Here is a 20,168-nt window from a genome sequence, read left to right as displayed (position 1 = left end):
CTTCACCTTGCGGGCTGATTCCACATAATACAGGGGATCCTGGAAATCTGCGTTTCAGCCTTTCACTTTGCATAAGAACTACTGAGGGAGCTTGATTAACGTGCAGACATCGTGGCCACGGCCTCAGAGATTCTGATTTTCAGGGTCTAGCGTGGGCAGGAATATGCATTCTAACAGGACCCCTGGTAATTCTGAAGACCACCGCTCTGGAAGTTCTTAAAGCTCTTTGGAATCTTTTAACATCAGCTGTGTGGCTTTGATTCTGGGTTCCTGAGCCCCGCAAAATAGAGAAGGGGCTCAGTGCCCCACTTTCACTGGTGAAGAGAGAAAAAGGCAACTGGCAGGGCGGCCTCTCTTGCTTGTCCCCTGCTCAGCTCAGGAGGGGCACTTTCTCTGGGTGGGCAGAGGCCAGGCGGTGATTAACATGGGAGAAGCTGCAGTTCCGCTCCTGACGTTTAGGCCAGGCACCGTGGAAAGCAAGTTTTGCGGGAGAGGATGAGGTGAAAATGTGCGCTCCTGTCCCTGCTCTGGTCCTTGCCAGGGAGCCCAACCCAGGCCCAGCGGTGCTCCTGCCTTCTCCGCCCTGCTGGGCTCCCATCTGGTTTCTGAGCACGCTCAGTTGTTGAGCCCAGCTGAAGCGCAGTTATTATCTAACTGTGAAGGGCGCGTCCTGAGCATCCCAGCTTGCAGTGCTGTACTCTGTGGCTCTCCGAGAGCCCTTCTTAATGGTGATTTGCTTTCTGCTCAGTCGAGGCTGTATTAGCCAGAGGGAATGTCTGCCTTGTCTTTTCTAAGCTGGAGAACACATCAGAGAGTAGAAAGTCCTGGGCACCAAAGGCCTTGGCGCTCAGGGTGTGGGGGCTGCCAGGGCAAACCTCAGCCATTAACATCCCCCTCCCCCAGCCCTGCAAGGAGGTCACAGGACGAAGGAAGCTGGCCACTTCTGCTCCGGAGGAAGCCCCTGCAGGAGGCAGGCACGGCCCCGTTAGGAGTCCGTCAGCCTCGTGAGGGGTTTGTTCGGTGCCATCAAGTCCTCGTCCTAGTCTTGCCCGAAACCCTTTAGAAATAGACGGGACGGAGGCTTTCCATGGCCCAGAGGAGGCCCCACCCCTCTCCCGCCATCTGCCCGTCCATCTGTCCGTCCCAGCCCATGGTTCAGGATTCTCTGTGTTGCGTGCATGGCAACAGGCGGAGCTGGAACGCTTGAGAGGCTGGAGGAGCTTTACTTAGAGATCTCTTCTGCCAAGCTGAGAGAAACTTCCGGCGATTACTGACTTTTTGAATTCCAGATACTGGGCCTCGAGAGTGTGACTGAGCCCATGCCCCCATGTGTGACACCAGGGCTTCCTGAGCTTCAAGGCTCCCCTGGGATCTTGTTAAAATGTGTGTTCTGACCCGTCACCCGAGGGGTCCCGGGAGTGCGCATCCCTCGCCAGCTCGCAGATGCTGCTGCTGCGGCCACACTCTGAGGAGCCAGGCCCTAAACATTCGCCCACACAGGAACTGTTTTCATCAGTGCCATGCTTAGGTCCTGGGGAAGCGTGCGTTTGCTCAGGTGAGGTTGAAGCCCGTCAGCGATTGGCCGATGAGCCAATGGTGCCTGTTGTCACCAGCGTTCAACACTGAACCCGCAGGGCTGTAGGCGCTACTGGGCCCTCATTAGCCTCTTGACTTGTCAAAACTGTGTTGACGTGATTGAACCCTGGGAACAAAAAGGATAATTATAAGCACAGGGTATCATTTTTCCTGGGTCAATAAATACCATGAGCTAATTACCCCCTAATGAAGAGAAGAGTCATCAGTAAAAATCCCAACGCGTCCACAACTCTTTGCTGTTGTCTGCCTCCCTGTCTTTTGTTTGTGGGAACTGACAAGGTGCAGGGAAAAGCAGTGAACACGTGTCAGATGCTCAGCCCCACAGGAAAGCAAATTCAGCCTTGGGAGAATGAGTGGACGTGTGCAGATACCACTTGCTAGTCTCATGTTGCTCATCTCTTCATGTTTCAGATTCCACGCATTTGCAGAGAGAACAGGGTGTGTGGAATTTCCCGCCTTCCCCATCAAGGATGGTGGCAGTGTCAGTACTTGGAACTCAAGGAAACTGAAAGGACAACTCCCTCCAGGTATCTGGAATCTAAAAGAAACTGTGTAGTTTATATCTTAATAAATTCAGATGAGCTGTCTCCTTAGGAGGTAAAGCACTAGGGAGGGACTAACCGTATATTTTGTATTATTTATGTGATAGAAGGGGCAGAGTTCATGGATGTTAATGGTGCACTTGTCAGCCTAGCGACCAGGCATACATTTCTTACCCAGGAAGTGGCCTAAATGATATGTGTTTACTAACTTGGGGACCTTCTGGAGACGTGGCCCCGGGCGCGTCAGAGCAGGACTTAGTTCTTGGCAGGCAGAGCTGCTCTGCTGCCCGGGTCAGCTGCAGGCTGAGGCAAGGTTGCCTGCACTTCTCGGGGTTCTGTGGAACTTCTTGCCTGTGACAGCAGTGCTTGTCGGTGCCTGAGTGGGATTGACCTGCCTCCTATGAGGGCCAAGGCAGCACCGGAACCTCCAGGGAGGCTGAATGAATGCCCCCTTTCATTCAAAGGATGTGATCAGAGAGTTCAACAGGCATAGGGAACGAGATCACAAAATCAGTGAGAAGTAGGGTTGTGATTTGGGAAAACAGGACTAGAAAGTTACTCAGAAAGCCAAGAGATGGGAGTTTCCTTGGGGCTGATGAAATTGCAAAGTGCCAAAGGCACTGAGTAAACACCGCCAAGAAAGGAGGGAAGGATGCTCTGTTCCGTGGTGAGGTGATGTGGCACAGGGTAGTTAGAAGTCTGAGAGAGCCCCGCGACCCCCTCCACCCTCTTGCTCCTCCTTAGTAATCGGTGGAAAGATTTCCAGCTTCAGTACGAGGCAAGAACTCCTCTTTGGGGTTGAGGAGAAGCTGCCGTATGCATCTGCTTGAAAGGTTTACATAACGGTGTTGCAAAGGCTCCCAGGAGAAGGGCACTGGGACGGAATAGAAGGCAGTTGTGTCACCAGGCTGGGTGGTCAGGTGGAGACAGAGGCAGGGGTCGAGTCACAAAGCCTGTCCCTGTCACACCCTTTGTGGATTCAGATTCTGAGTGCCCCAGAGCAGAGCAGGGGAGGGGTTCCTGTCCAGTTCACTGGGGACACTGCTCCAGGTAACTTACATTTTTGTTCTGATGGTGAAGTGGACATCTCCAGAGAGTTGGAGAAAATGTCAATTGACGACAAGGTTGATGCTAATTTAAGAAAAAAAAAATAATTGAGGATGTATGCCATGCCTACTGAAAGTAATTTACAAGATTAAGCCTAGGGGCCAGTGAATCAATCAGAGTAAAGAATGTGAGATGTCACCAGCGCTCCAAGGCGTGCCAATTACCGTAAATGGGTTTAATTTTGGCCTATGTATTCCTTGGCAACTTAGTTATAAAGGAAAACATATCTGCCCGCATAGCTTACATTTTCAGCAGCTACCGTCTTCCCAACCCTGCGAAGCATACAAATTAAATTACAGATAAAAACATTTTTCTTAGAATGAAATGCTGGGAGCATAGTCTGCCATTCTAATGCCATTTCAGTGATCACGTGATCTGAATTTGGGGAGAGAGCGCCAGATCCTAAATATGCCATCTCATCTCCTCTATCCATCACAATGTCCCAGAAATGCCAACATTTCAGAGCCTACGTCTCCCACTCAAAAACTGCCCAGAAATCTTTGACAGACTATTATTATTCAAAATGTGTGGTTTCCAACCTACCCAGGGCCCCAGAGGCAGTTCTGCAACCTTTTCCTGGTCAGCCCCTCTCCCCCATATCCCCGCCCTCTGTTTCCAGCATTTATCAGTGTTCATTTTCTCAGGCCTGTCTCTAGTTTGGGAGGGAGGATGCTTCCTCAGGAGATGTTTTTGCCTCCTGTAGGATAGAAAAGAGAGGCTATGCAGGGAGGGGCGGGAGGAGCCTTGCTCAGAGAACTCACCGGGAAATTTAAAGAAATATCCTGCTATTGTTAATGTTTTGGATTTCAGATAATTGGCCTACTTACCATTACCCCATGCACTACACCAATGCAAAAAACCTCTGTAGTCAAGATAAGTAATAGTTTCAAAAATTGTAGTAAAATATACGTAACGTAAACTTTACCATCTTAACTATTCTTGAGTGTGCAGTTCAGTGGTGTTCAGTACATTCACGCTGTTGTGCACCAATCTCCAGAACGCTTCACATCCTGCAAAGCTGAACGTCTTATAACCACTAACCAAAAAGTCCCCCTTCTCCCCACTCCCAGCCCCTGCACGCACCATTCCAGCTTCTGTCGCTGTGTCCATTGTTTACTTATTATTATTTTTAAATTTAACAAACACTTAGACGTTGCCTGGTATGTGCCAGGCACTGTTCCAGCCTCTTACCACATTTTAAGTCCCTTGGTCTTCATAACAACCTTATGAGTAGGTACTGTTATGATCCTCATTGTAGTGATGGGGAAACCACGACAGAAAGTGGTAAAGAGACTTGTCCTAAGTCACATAGCGAGTAAGTAGCAACTCACTGAGTAAGGATTCTGAGTCAGTTTATTCTCTTTACCTTTGCACCAGGCTGGTTTTCTTTAGCAACTCATTTTAAATGTAAAGTGTGATATATCACCTTTGACTCTCTCTTATATCTACCATTTTCTAATATTTTAAAAAATCCTTTATTTCTGTTTGTGCTCACTTTCTCTGGTTTCTTACAGTGACTTCCATAGTATGTTTTCTTCACTGTTTCCATCAATTTTAACTTCCGTGATTTTTGTTCTGCTTTTCTGAGTTTTTCATATTTCATCTCTTCCTGCTGTCTTCTTATCTCACTCCTGAGTTTTTGAATTTCTGCTTTCTTTTCTTCTTTCATGGGGATGATGGCTTCATACATATTTTTTAATTCATGGTGAAATATTGGATCGTAATTTTTATGTATTCCTTGATAACTTTCTAGTGAGTATTATTTATCTCTTGATAGTTTTGCTGTTTTTCCCCTAATTTGTTCCTTGTAACGCCTTGTTCGGATGCTGCGGGCTAGCTTCCTTTTTATCGTTCACCACTGAAAGGAGACAAGGTAGATATCTGCAGGTGGTCCGTGGGGGTGGTGCGCTAGGGAACTCAGAGGCTCCCTCCTCTGCTGCTGCAGAGAGTGATTCCTGCAAATCAGCTCCGAGCGATGCTTTGTGGAGCCCTCTCTCTTTGGCCTCTCTGAACCAAGCAGACAGACTTTTGCTAGTAGCCCTTGTCATTGTTCCGGCATCCAACCAGGTTCACCTTTGACTTAGGTGGTTCCCCCACTTCCTAATACCTGCCCCAGCTCTCTGGAGCACTCCAGCAGTGCGTTCTCTGTGCTTTCTCCTGCACAGCTTCTGCTGCATCTCTGCTGCTCTTGACAGCCCTTATCTGGATGCTGTTTTTGTCTCCTAATTTAGCAGAAGAAAGTATTTGTGTTTTCTTTTTCATTCTCATTCCCCCCCCCCACCCATAATTTCTAGGAAAAAGGGAAAAGACATTGACTTATCTATTTGTATTTACCCTGGAAGTAAAGGCTAAGTCTTAAGTGTTCAAAGGTGTGTTCAAGTGAGCTCTAAGACCCAGTGCGAGCCCCGAGGTCTTCATCCACTGTGTAAGGTGGACGGGATCTTTCACTTTTTCTTGTCATACGTTTACGTCTCATACATTATGTTGCCACTCACTGTATTTATACAAAAAGTATCATTTGAATACTTAGCCTATCTATTATCAATTTCTCAAATTCCAAAATAACGTTTGATAGGTTGGTATAAAATTCCGGTGTTTCTAGAGAGAATATAATTTGCACATATTAAAACATAACTTTTAGCATTGTCTGCCTTTTCTCTCACCATTACATCAGTTATTTTCTAGAAACCAGGATGCCACTTCTAATTATTGAATGAGACTGATGAAGTATGCTAACCCTCTAAATGTTTAACTTTTGACATTTCAGAGGATTTTTTCCCAAGCTCGTTAAAGCTGGTGTGTGTGTGTGTGTGTGTGTGTATGTTTCTAGGTACATTACACACGTTATCTCATTTAATCTCCACAACAACCATGTGAGGTGAGTGATACTATTATCTCAATGTTTTGGGAGAGAAAGAACCTTAGAATTATTTTCTGAGGTTACTCGATGGCTCAGAGGCAGATCTTGAGGTCTGGGCCAGGCTGCTGTGACCGGTTGGCTGCCTTGTACTCTGCAGACAGCGTAGACAATATGGAAAATACAGAGAAGAAAGGGAAAGAAACATTGTTGCCACACTAACCTTTTCACTGTTGAATAAATTGGTGTATTTCTTTCCAATCTTCTCATTGTATACTGTTTTTAAAGAAGTAAAGCATAAATATTATATTGTGTGCCAATTTGAATATTGCATTTTCTACTTAATATTGTAGCAAGTATTTTTCCATGTTCCTATGAAACTTTTCTAAGTGATGTTAAAAATACATAATACATCATTAAAGTGGTAAACTATAATTTTGTTAATCATTTCCTTTTGGATATTTGGGTAATTTTTTTGCTATTAGAGATGATATAGCACTTATCTTTTTCTTGTGGTGTTTTCCTCCTACATTCTATATTTTTGGCGGATATATTTCTAATAGTGAAAATACTGGATCAACAAGTTTGAACATCTTGGGGTAATCTCTCATGTTGAATTGCTTTCCGTAAAATGCTTTAAGACAGCATAACTCACATCAACAGTGTATAGGGAATACCCATTTCACTGAACCTGAATTAGCATAAAAATATATCTCTTTTCCATCTGAATTTCTTTGATGAAGAAATTAATATCAATTAGTGAAAAGCAGTGAAATCGAACATTTTGTATTTAACTTCTTTTGTGAATTACCTGTTGGTCTTTTGCTTGTTTATCTGCTGGGTTTCTTATCACGTTGTATGAACTCTTTGTGTATTAATGACCTTAACTGTTTGGTGCCATTACTTATGGATAATTTATCTTATTGTTTTCCTTTTCATTTTGGCTATGTTTTATATGCAACCTTATGTTTGCACAGTAAGTTCAATCCTATATCACTCTTTAGTGATTCCATCTCTTTTCCATTTAGTTCTTTATGGCCCGAGCTTACAACAAAAACAAAAATATTTTTGGTCCATCTAGATTTATTTTGAGGTATGGTGTGATGTAAGGATATAAATGGATTTTGCCTCCAGTAGCTAACAACATTATTCACACCGTTTACTTGCTAACCTTTCATTCTCCGCTGGTGTATGTGGCTTCCTTTGTAATATATTACACTCCCACTTGTGATGGGCTTGTCCTGGGCCGTCTGCTGTCTTCATTGTCCTTTCTCGTTCTGGTCTTCCTTTCCAGTGATGACCTTTTGACATTAATTTGTTCTTCTGTCTTCCCTGTATGTTTATTGTAGACGTGAAAAATGGGTTTGATATTGTCCATATAAACCTTCATTTTGTGCATTGCTGGACTGATTCTTCTAAGGGGAAAGCACATGTCTGCTTAGTTTCTGTGCTCTCTTGCTCAACACACTCTCCTTTTCTCGTAATATCCATTGACATTTTAAGCTTTTTATTTTTTTCCCCAAATATATTTTCCTTCCTTCCTTTCTCTTTTTTCCTTTTCTTCACTCCTCCCCCAATGCTGTTTATTAGTATAGATTTGGGTGGGTCCAGGGGTTCAGTTTGAAAGGAAAACAAAAGATTGAGCTGTATCAGCAGTTTGCTTACTGCAGCTTTTCTTGTCAGTGTATTAAAGCCTTTAAAATTTGGAACAATAATAATGCACTTGTACCCATTATCACTTGGAGATTTAAAAGGCTATAATCATTCTCTAAAGTTTCGACAGTCCTTTGGACTGCTCCAACTTAAATTAGTAGAGACTGGATAAATTAGATAAATGCATTGCCAGAAATTCTAGTTTCATTTAATTTTGACGTTTGTTTCTTGTTGGTAACATATTGATAGCAATCTGCCTTTCTTGTAATGAGTTTGATAAATCAGTTGTAATAGTACCTGCAGATAAATTCATCGTGTGTGAATTATTACCAGCTTTAGGCCTTGTATTTTGGGGTGATTCCTTACATCACACTCCTCCTCTAAGAAAGCAAAACATGGTTGTAGGCTGAGAGAATTCGTCTTGTTTTTTGCTTCATTTCAAGGACAAGAGATACATCGTGTACAATCATTTGTTTATTCTGTGCCTGCTTTGGATTCTTATGTGTACATTAATTCCTTAGAAGAATTTCCCCCCAGATGGAATTTTTTTCTGTTTGTTTTTCCAGGACTGCTCTTTTCAGGCGATGGAAAGTTTTTCCAGTGTTTTGACGTGGACAGTGTGTGCTGCTTAGGGTGGTACATTAAATAGCGCATTACGTTTGAAGTTTTTCTTACATTGCCTCCCAAGAGCTCATGGTCAATCTTCTTTGGCTATCAAGAATATTTCGAGAGAGGACAGGATGAGGACTAAGCTTCATGGCACCTATTGTGTTAGCCCCTCTGAGCACTTGTGCAGATGGTGGTGCCTGCCCACCTCAGGAATCAAGAGAAAATTGCTGCTAACCCCGATTCTGCAGTCAGGTGCTGTCTAAAGACCTTCCTCCTGGATTTCCTTGAACCTGTAGAGGAGGAGGCACACCCTTCCATTTCCATTGCCCTCTGGGATCCTCTGCCTGTGCTGAGTCTGCTTTTTCTACATTAGCCTGGATGAAAATTCAGCTCCTCTGTTTATTCCCTCCAACCACGCTCCTCTCATACTCTTCATTAGGTGTGATTTTAATAGATGCTACTGACGTCTAGAGGTTGAGGAAAGACTGACGTACATCCTCCCTGGCTCCTCCTTTCTGTTTCTCCTTTTGCTTTCTGAAGGCTCTCACCATTTCTTTTCAAGAGCAAAACACGCCACCAAGTGTCCCCTCCAATTCTAATGACATAAATATTGCACCTGGGGTTCGTTGAGCTTCCTGGACCTGTTGGTTTATAGTTTTAATCAAATTTGGAAAAATTTTAGCTGTTATTTTTGATCACAGGTCTGCAGATCAACTGCAGTTTGACTAATCTAGGACTCACTTGCCCTGCTTGAAGTAGTGCTATCCAGGGTGTATTCTTATTGTGGTGAGTAGCATGTGCACAAGAGCCAAGCCAAGCCATGCAACCATGCTAAGGCCCCTGCTCATGACACAGTCACTAATATTCTGTTGGTCAAAGCAAATCATATGACCAAGTCCAACATCCATGGGATGGGGAGGTCTACTCCACTCACACTGAGATAGGGAGGGAAGTAAATATTTGCTGAACAGTAATGCAAGCTATCACATCTTTTGTTCTTATGTGATTCTTTTTTGGTTTGGAAACAATGTTTGCTGGAGAGTGAATCAACTTTGGAATCAAACCTGGATTCAAACCCTAGTTTTGCCACTAACTACTCGTGTGACCATAGGCAAGTTACCTAACCTTTCTGAGATATGTTCCCTGAGTTATAAGAATGGAATAATAACATTTACGTCATATGGTTGTTGGAGAACTAAAGCATATAACACACATGGAAATGTTTAGTACAAAACTGGCATTCAATTAATGTTAGTTTCCTTTTGGGATTCCAAGTGAGCTTTTATTGTAGACAATGGTTCTAGAAAGGAAGAGAATCCAACAGGATATGGCAGCCTCTGTTGGAAAGACCACTTTTAGAATAATCATGACACTATCCAGTTTACTTGCATGCATAATGATGGATGGGAACCAGAATTTGGACCTAGGAAGTGAATGCTATGCTGTTAAGCTGTGTCCTGATGGGAGGAAGATCCATTTTCAAGGTTGATCCTAGGGCCAGGCCTCTGGGACCTATCCAGAGGAAATCGGGAACCCCTGTTCTTCTACTGGAAGTGATAAGCAGGGTTATATGGTGGGGCCCTTTCTGAGCATGGCTTTCACACACTTCCGTGTTGTCAGACTGGGCTCAGTGAGAGGACTATTTGTAGATCGGACATGGAACTTTTCAATTCTCCGAAGCTTTCATGTAGGGATGGATTGTTCTGGATGGGGGCTGGGTTATTACCACCTTGGGAAGGAACTTAACCGCTGGTGCTTTCCAGGGACGGTATCTTTAAGGGGCACCATCCTAATCCCGTGGGGAGCTACCCCTTAGGTGATGAATGCCCCAGGCGCCCAGGGCGAGGGCTCTATTTAGTGGGCTGGAGACTTCGTCTTAGGAAGGAAAAAGGCTTTTGATCTCTTGGTTCAGAGCACACCTCATCTTTTATTTTGGTTCTTTCTTCCTGTTTTATCCTTGAAAAATTTAATTAAACTGAAATACTAAATATAGATAAGTAAAATCATATTAGAGTAGAAATTTTCACTGAGGACCTAGCATCAGACTAAAAAAGGGAAATAACTTCAGCATCGATGCAGCTGCCCAGGATCTGGACTCATCGGTGAAGTGACAGTGGACTTATTTTAGATGGCCGGTGGTATCAGGCTCTTCAGATTTGGAAATTCAAGGCGCTCCAGTGGTAGGATGAGCGCCCATGCTGGCAGCCATGGTCAGAGCTCTGAGCTCCCGCTTCAAGCCAGAGCACCAGGCTTTATACCTGAGGAGCAGCAGGCGGCAAGCTGCAGACAGCTGGGGCACAGGTTTAAGTTTAGCACGGTTTCATACACGCAACCAAGAGAACCCACAGCCGAGAAGCCTCTCACGGTTCCAGGAGATTGGGGTTGGGCAGAGCAACACCTTTCACTGCCCGGCCGCCCCCACCCACTACAGCCATCGCTAACCAGTCTATCGTGACCCCTTCCCACCTCACCGCTCTCAGCACAGCACGCTGGCCGGGCCCTGCTGACTGGTCAGAACCGGCCAGTGTTCAGTGTGCTCACTACCGTATTTCGCTTATGGGACAAGAGAGGGACTTTGCAATGAATAAGGAAAAAGGAGTGAGTATTGGGTAATAGGAAAAGGCAATTTTTCCAGAGAGTATTTTTGTTTGTGTCCAGGACTCCTGGCAAAATGGGGTTAGAAAAGCTGCTCTGCTCCATGACTGTTATTCTTGAGTCCAAAAGCGGTGTAGCCATAAAAATGTGGTTGATTCCACCTTTGGGAACTGCACTTTTTTGTGTTGGTAGAGAAAAAAATGCATGAACTAAAACTAAATACTATGAAACCAAACTTTATTTACTTTAAGATGTGTTTGGGCTGTTGGGCTGAAAGAGAAAAAATAACCAAAGTCCCATTCTTGGAAGACACTGTGATCTTTAATTAGATATTTAATGTTTCCTGGCCCGTCACTCGGGCTTGGCGCTGCTTCCCTGTGTCTAATCTCTGATTTAATTTGGAAGCCCTGACTGGTGCCTGTTTACAGCTCCCTGACAGCAGCAGGCTCTCTCAGAGGTCTCCTTCCTTCTCCCTGGAATTCAGGTTAACTCCACGGGTGGAGCCGGAGCAGCTGCGCTTCCAAAACTGTTGCCACCTTATAGCTTATACGGCTGAGAGACTTTCATTATCCCCAGAGTCCTGCTGCTTCTAACAATGGGTTGCTTTGCATTTTTTTCATGGCTGCCATGAGACAATCCTCTGGTTAGTTGACAACATTTATTAAATGCCTTCTGTGTGCTTTAGAGTCTCGTTAGGGGTGAGGAAGAGATTCAAAAAGGAATAAAAGACAAGGTTCCTAGTCAGGGAACCCCAAACCCTTCGAGTGTCCATCGTGCTTCTGGTTGATGATTTAAAAGTTGCTCCCTCCCACCATACCTCCGGGAGCCTGGTGCAGAACTTCAGAACTGCTCACCGGCCCCTCGTTTTCCCTGAGGTCATGCCCTCACCTGTTGGATGTGAAGGTTGAGTTTTCCCAACTGGAGAGTGAGCCCCCCGAAGGGCTGGGAACCCCATGTTCCTTCGCCCGTGGTGGGTGTAAGTCCTGGGTTCCTTGTTTTATTCTTGGCTCCTGGCTGCAGCACAGCCTCTCCCAGGACCCCTCCGCCGCTCGCTGTAGCCCCCTGTTGGCAGCAATCAGTGGCAGGTTCAGCCGGGTCCTTCAGTCACCACCACAGGCAATCTCTTAGAATCGTGCTGAAATAATCGAGTGGGTCCAGGCATGTTGTGTCACCTAACGAAGCATGAGGCATGGAGAAGCCCCTCAAAAAGCTTTTTAAAATTGAAATGAGTTACTCGGAAGAAGAGCTAGTGTAGATTTCTGGTTGCATTTGAACAAGCTTGCTCGGATTTCAGGGTGAGAGATCCCATCCACAGTTGTTTGAAAGTCTGGCACTGTGCTGAGCTCTGGGGATGCTGTGATGAGAAAAGGAAGTCCCTCTCCTCAATAAGCTTGTGTTCTCCAACAGCCTATTGGCGGTATCTCCCAGGAGTCAGGGACGTACCAAGGAAAGCAGTTACTAAGACAGCTCAACATGGTTCTGTCTTCAAGGAAGTCACAGTTTGATACGGGAGACAAACGTGCAGATAGTAGAAGCAACACTGGAGAGCTCGCAGGCTTGGTAACCCCGTCAAGCCCATCCTGGGGTGACTGCCAATCCCGGGGCAGGCAGATTAGAGCTAAGCCAGCAGGTGTGTGCTGTTACTCATCAGGCTGTCACATTAGGCCCTGGCGATACAGCTCACCACCATCGTCACCTACGGATCGGAATTACAGATTGGTTCATCCCAGGAAGAGATGAGTCAATAAGCCCCTTGAAGGAAACTGAAAACAACCAATACGTAACACATGAGGTTTCCCTACATAGACCTTGCATTGTGATGATTGGCGAGGATCCACACGGACAGTGTCCCAGTGTGGAGAGTATGGGCTTTGGGGACAGAGGTTGAATCCTGACTTGACTACTTATTAGAGAGTGGCCTTGGGCAAGTCCCTTAATTTCTCTGAACCACAGTTTGCTCATCTGTAAAATGGGGATGATCAGCCCTACTTATGTGATTGTCGTGAGAGTAAACGAGGTAATGTGTTTAAGTGCCCAGCACAGTGGCACATAGTAGGTCCATAGTAAACTTTAGTTTCCTGTTCTTTCTCCCCCTCTGTGTATCAGCAAGAAGCAGCCGTTATAAAATACATCTAAAATAAATGACACTTTTAGACATGGTAGAGTGTTGTGAACTGTGTCAGTGAGAAGTGGCCCAGAATGGGTACCCAGAAGATGGCATGTCAGGGACTCCCCCACACTGTGAAGGGGAAAAAGAGCCTCAACTTCTTAGGGGAGCATTTCCTTAGGGCGGAAAGAGGGAATAGGGTATAGAGTGTTGCTCCTGGAAATCACTCAACTTTTATTGTCCCCAAGAATATTTTGGATAGAAATTATTTAATTTACACGCCTGTCTCACCATGAGACTAAAGCTTCACAAACTTTAATGGCAAAAGAATCACTGGGATGCTTTTAAGAGAACCGTTTCCTGGAACTCTACCCTCAGAATGAGTCTGCGGTGGGGCCTAGGAATCTGCCTTTTGACAAGCAGCTCAGGAGGCTCTGACACAGGCTCTAAGGACCACACTTTGGGACGACCACCCTGGAGCCAGAGACTCTTCAAAACTGGGCCTGCTTCCTGTTGGCTCTGTGTTTCCAGTGCCCAAACAGAACAGACATTGACCAAGTTTTCGTGGATCAGTGAGTGAATGATGATTCTCCTAGAAGATGTCCTGCTGAGAGGAGAATATTTTTAAATAATTGGCTTCCTGGTTTCTAAGTCAGTCTCTTGTGAGTTTGAAGAAAACAATTAGTCTCCTAGAACTTGCTCCTTCCTGATGACCTGGCAGAGCCATGTGAGTGAGACCCCATCCCCAGGAGGCCACATGACTCATTTTCACAAAAACAGGCTTCTGTTGAGGCCAGGAGGCTGCGCAGATGCTGGTGTGGGGTTGCTGTCCAATGACAGTAGTCCCAGCCTCACTGTTTCTCTGTTGATTCAGTTGGATGACAGAATCAGGGGTCAGTTCTGTGAGCATCTTGCATTCTTTTTGTGCACTGTGGCTCCCTTAGATCCAAAAGAAGTTTGGGTCTTTTTGCGATGGAAAAACTCAAAAGCAACAATTCTGATAAATTTCCTCTAAGGAAATCTTTCTCTAAATTTCCCCTGAATTTACTTTTCATTAAAACATTTACCCTTTGAGTTGGTGTCTTTTAAAAAGTATGACCTATTCTAAATAGAATAGGCTTATTCAACTCAACTTTAGTGATGGGCATTTTTTTCTTTAGATGTTCTTCTCTCTCCCTGTGCTCTTGTCTTTATCGCCTGCTTGCCCAGGGACACCCAGAGCCTGCGGTCAGCGCTTCTTACTGAGTTTGCTGGAGCACCTGCTCTTTACCAGAATAGTGATAGTTCCTCTTTAGGTTTTCTAGGTGAAGATTGGACTGTTAGGCTGCATTATATTGCACTTTACAGTTCTCTGCTTAGAAGCGCTCCACCTATTGAGAGTTGCCCATACGTGGTATTTGAAATCGCTCTGTGAAACACATATATTCATTGCCCCAAGAAAACATTAGACATATATCCAGATGGCAAAACGACTCTGTTTGCTTTACATTAATTCATGGTAATTTCCATGGCTGAGACTGAGCGCAGCTCCACGCTCACCTCAGCGGTTAGAGCCCTGGGTCCAGATCAAGCCCAATCAAGCCAGCAGGTGTTCAGTGACCTCTCGACAACAGAACATCTTAATGCAAGTAACAGGGAATTTTTCCATTACAACAAAAACTGCTGATTGCACCTCAACATAATAAAGGCCATATATGACAAACCCACAGCCAACATCATACTCAACGGACGAAAACTGAAACCCATCCCTCTCAGAACAGGAACAAGACAAGGGTGCCCACTTTCACCACTCTTATTCAACATAGTACTGGAGGTTTTGGCCAGAGCAATTCGGCAGGAAAAAGAAGTAAAAGGAATCCAAATAGGCAACGAAGAAGTAAAACTCTTGCTGTTTGCAGACGACATGATCTTATATATAGAAAACCCCAAAGAATCCATAGAAAAACTATTAGAAACAATAACAACTACAGCAAAGTTGCAGGGTATAAAATCAACATACATAAATCAGTAGCATTTCTGTATGCTAACAATGAACTAACAGAAAAAGATCTCAAGAACTCAATCCCATTCACGATCGCAACAAAAAGAATAAAATACCTTGGGATAAATTTAGCCAAGGAAGTGAAAGATCTATACAACGAAAACTACAAGACCTTCTTGAAAGAAATCGATGACGACATAAAGAGATGGAAAGACATTCCATGCACATGGATTGGAAGAATAAACATAGTTAAAATGTCCATACAACCTAAAGCAATCTACAGATTCAGCGCTATCCCAATCAGAATTCCAATGTCATTCTTTACAGAAATTGAACAAAGAATCCTAAAATTCATATGGGGCAACAAAAGACCCCGAATTTCTAAAGCAATCCTGAGAAAGAAGAACAAAGCCAGAGGCATCACAATCCCTGATTTCAAAACATACTACAAAGCTACAGTAATCAAAACAGCATGGTACTGGTACAAAAACAGATGCACAGATCAATGGAACAGAATTGAAAGCCCAGAAATAAAACCACACATCTATGGACAGCTAATCTTTGACAAAGGAGCTGAGGGCCTACAATGGAGGAAAGAAAATCTCTTCAACAAATGGTGCTGGGAAAACTGGACAGCCACATGTAAAAGAATGAAAATCAACCATTCTTTTTCACCATTTACTAAAATAAACTCAAAATGGATCAAAGACCTAAAGATTAGGCCTGAAACAATAAGTCTTCTAGAAGAGAATATCGGCAGTACGCTCTTTGACATTAGCTTCAAAAGAATCTTTTCGGACACCATAACCCCTCACATGAGGGAAACAATAGAAAGAATAAACAAATGGGACTTCATCAGACTAAAGAGCTTCTTCAAGGCAAGGGAAAACAGGATTGAAACAAAAAAACAGCCCACTAATTGGGAAAAAATATTCACAAGTTATTTATCCGACAAAGGGTTAATCTCCATAATATACAAAGAACTCACACAACTCAACAATAAAAAAATCAAACAACCCAATTACAAAATGGGCAGGGGACGTGAACAGATATTTCTCCAAAGAAGATATACGGACGGCCAATAGACACATGAAAAAATGTTCATCATCACTAATCATCAGGGAAATGCAAATCAAAACTACACTAAGGTATCACCTTACACCTGTTAGAATGGCAAAAATATCCAAAACCAAGAGTGACAAATGTTGGAGAGGCTGTGGAGAAAAGGGAACTCTCATACACTGTTGGTGGGAACGCAAACTGGTGCAGCCACCATGGAAAACAGTATGGAGATTCCTCAAAAAATTAAGAATAGAAATACCTTATGACCCAGCCATCCCACTACTGGGTATCTATCCTAAGAACCTGAAGTCAGCAATTCCAAAAGTTCTTTGCACCCCTATGTTCATCGCAGCATTATTCACAATAGCCAAGTCATGGAACCAACCTAAGTGCCCAGCAACTGATGATTGGATAAAGAAGATGTGGTATATATATACAATGAAATACTACTCAGCCATAAAAAAGGACAAAGTCATCCCATTCACAACAACATGGATAGACCTTGAGGGTATTATGTTGAGTGAAATAAGCCAGATAGAGAAAGACGAACTCTGTATGACTCCACTCATAGGTGGAAGTTAACATATAGACAAAGAGAATTGATTGGTGGTTACCAGGGGAAATGAGGGGTGGGGGGAGGGCACTAGGGGTGAAGTGGTGTACCTATAACACAACTAATAATGATGTACAACTGTAATTTCACAAGGATGTTAACTTTCATAACCTTAATAAAAAAAAAACAAAAATAAAACTACTGATTGCACCACTTTCAAACCCTTTATGGATGTAATATGTCCCCTTTCACCAGATCTACATTATAATTTTAGCTTTCTGGGAATTTTAGACACCTTTTAGTTAATTTAATAGTTTGTTAACTATTTTGAATATTATATTGTTTTCTGAAAATAGAAGTATATGCTGCTTTTTCCTGAAAATGCTGCCTTTTAGATCCTCATGACTGGATAGGCGGTTAGGGCTCAGGCAGATGGCGATGTCTCCACCCAGCTGGGCCCATTCTTCACCCAGGAGTCCTGGGCGCTGGGGAAAGGGCCACAGAGAAAGGAGCCCATAGAGGACCTAGGGATGGCCTGGGATTCAGGGTGGCCGAGGGTGGTTTTAATTTCTGGATTGCCCTCTCCCGGTACTACATTTAATTGTCCTCAGACCAGTGCCTTTTCTAATCGCCTTTCCCCTCCTGCCCTTGGAATGCTAGTGTTTCGGGTACATGGGGGGAGCCTTGCCCAGCTGTGGCACAAAGATCTAAAAGGAAATCACTTACTGCTTTAGGGCATATCATTGCTAGTTTCTGGAATGCCTAGGGCAAAGCCACACGCTCAAATGATATAGGTCTGTTCCATACCACTCAGAAGAGCTTCTTGCAGTATCAGGGGCTGTCCATCACGAGGCAGGGCGATTCTTTGAGAAAAGAGTGCATTAGGTGCTTGATAATTGTGTCATTGTAATAAGGAAAAACAAAAACAAGAAAGGATAGAAATCCTTACCAAAACACTGGATCTTGTGCTGAGTGCTATGGAGGATACAAAGAAAGAAAGGACATTGTCCCCATGCAGAAGACATTTACAGTCCAGTGGACAAAGTCAGCCTGTGCAAACGTCACCAGTAACCCAAGGCTGAATGCTGATACTGTAGGAGGCCTCAGCTCTTGACAGCAGGGCGGCCATGGACACGCTGCTGAGTAGTGAGCTGTGTTGTGGGCAGCTGCCTCCTAAAAATAGAACATCATGTTTGTGAAGGATTGACTTAAATTAGACTGGATTCAAGGTCATGCATATGCTAATCCACCATCCTGGCCGATGCTTCTTTGTGTTCTTTGGAATCGGAGGTTGGAGTGTCAGGCAGCCGGGCATCACATGTACTATCAGACCACCTGATGGCCTGGCCTGAGAGTGTGTCCTGGCAGCAAAAGACTGAGAACAGTGGTTGTGGCCGCTCCGTTCCCTGGGAGCTGAGAGGGAGCAGGAGGCAGATCACTGTTTCTAGGGGCGGCTGGGCAGAGCTTGATGGTGGAGGCAGGACGGTGCCTTGAATGAAGGGTGGGGCTAGGTGAGTGAATCCCTTTAGGAGAGGACGGTGGGAGGACAGAGGCCCTGGAGGGCTGGGAGCACAGTGCTCTGCCCGGTTCATGGTGGCAGAGTGTTAGAGGGAGTGTTATGGGAGGCCTTGAACCCTGGACTCATCTCCAGCACTGGCAGTGCCCACTCACCGCATAGTAGATGCTTAACAAATATTTGCTAAACGAATAGATTAATGAACTGGACTCTGACAACTGGACTTCATCCTGCAGGTGAGACAGGGAAGTTTTGACAGGCAGGTGGTGTTTGTGGCAAGTACTCAATGGGCTCTTCCCATGACACATCAAAACGTATCTGTCCTGGGTCTTATTTCATTTGTAAAACTAGCCAGTCTGAAGAATCTATACCGGATGCTGATGAAAAGCAGCAGCTTAATATGACGTCTCTCCCAGCTGATGTCAGCATTCTGCAGCTTTCAAATGATCATCGCATGGCATATGGGGGATGTCAGGGGTTGGTGCAGGAGGGGGCCATTAGGGTCGGAGGATCTTTTAGGTCACCTAGATGTCTCTGTGGGGAACCATATCCTGCTTCTGTGCATCTCAGGCCTTGGCTGGCTTATCCCTTGATGGTCAAGATCCATAAGGCTTCATTGTTGTTTCTTCCCCTCTCTGGTTGGGCCTGGAGAATTTCAAATTCACAGAGCTGTCTGAACACTGGATTTCCTGTGCCTCGTCCTCCCTCCTGTTTTTCCAGCGGAGCTGTCTCCCTTGCCTGCAGCTGTCTGATAGTCCAGCTAAGTCCCTTAGAAGTGGCTCTGATCAAAATGGTAGCTCTTCCTCACTGCTGTGGAACAACTTGAAATAAGCCTCTCCATTCTAAGTTATGCTTTTCACTGCCCTGAGGCTTTTCTTATTCGATAGCTGGTTTTGTTTTTAAAGCAAAGCTAGTTAAAGGGATAGTTTTGAGTTGTTTTGTTTTCTGATCACCATCGTAGGAATCTGTAGCTGCCTAATTACAGTGACGAAACGAGTGTGGCAATAACCCTAATTACTACCTGCGCAGGGGAGCCCGTCCCCGCCACTGCTGCCCTTTAACACACTTTCCCGTCCCTGGATCATCAAGAGTCAGCTGTATTTCTTTGGAAAATTTTCCTTTGAGGCTGACTTGTGGTACGCTCCCTCTTAAGATGTTATGGACAACTCTGGGGGAAATGGAAAGCCTTGACTCGTTTGAAACTTTTACAGAGAGAATCCTGCTACTTAGCGCCTCCGTGCTGAGGCAGGCAGCTGGAAGGCAGTCTTGCTTTTCCCGCCGTCAGGAAGTCCTGTGAGCTTCAGGTTTGCATTTGGCAGCAGCGTGTGGTATTTTCGGAGTTCCAGCACAGAGCTGGGTACACATCACGTTTCACTCCTTGGACTGTTGATGGCTGCAAAGCCGTGGTGGCCATCCGTCTCTGTCAGAGCTTGTCACTTGCTTCTTTATGATCACAGCTATTAATACTCTCTCACTTGATCTGACCAACTTCGGGGGGGCCAGAGCTCTGGTGTCCCTGTACTTCTGCCCTGCCCTTCTTGACTATGTTTGAAGAGCCGGAAGCATCAACTCTGGTCTGCCCTGGTCTGTCCTGGGTGGATGAATCGCCCGGGTCATCCCTAGACCTGATTGTGGTCTCTCATTCTCTGTGGCTGTGGGATCTTGGGCATCTGTGAACTGTTATGTAGACAGTCTTGGCAAGTGGGGGTCTCATCAACAGCTGGGGGCGGGGCTGCAGTGCCCCCTCTGTAACCATGCATCCCTTTTCCAGGACAACTAGTCAGAGCGGCTGAGTTGGTTTAATCACACTAACTTGGGTTTGACTTCGGGCTCTGCCACTCATTGATGGTGTGACCTTGGACAACATTTTCTGCCTCAGTTTATGCAGCTGTAAAATGGGGACAGGAATAGAATTTGCCTGCAGAGTTGTGATGAAGAGAAATGAGAAAATGTTTAGAAATTTCCAAGCACAATGCGAGGCATATAGCAG

General features: G+C 44.8%; 1 protein-coding gene across 30 annotated transcripts in view; it reads left to right on the top strand.

The window, feature by feature from the left end:
* VWA3B (von Willebrand factor A domain containing 3B) overlaps nt 1-20,168 on the top strand; it is a 200,837-nt gene that overhangs the window by 46,790 nt on the left and 133,879 nt on the right. For all 30 annotated transcript variants that reach the window (XM_070235060.1, XM_070235055.1, XM_070235056.1 and 27 more), the window contains one exon: nt 2,008-2,123. In XM_070235060.1, the coding sequence (XP_070091161.1) occupies nt 2,008-2,123 (116 nt within the window). The remainder of the gene's footprint in view (nt 1-2,007; nt 2,124-20,168) is intronic.

This window comes from Equus caballus, chromosome 15 (assembly GCF_041296265.1).
Source record: "Equus caballus isolate H_3958 breed thoroughbred chromosome 15, TB-T2T, whole genome shotgun sequence".
NCBI classification, from domain to species: Eukaryota; Metazoa; Chordata; class Mammalia; order Perissodactyla; family Equidae; genus Equus; species Equus caballus.
This window is presented reverse-complemented; position numbering and strand designations above follow the sequence as displayed.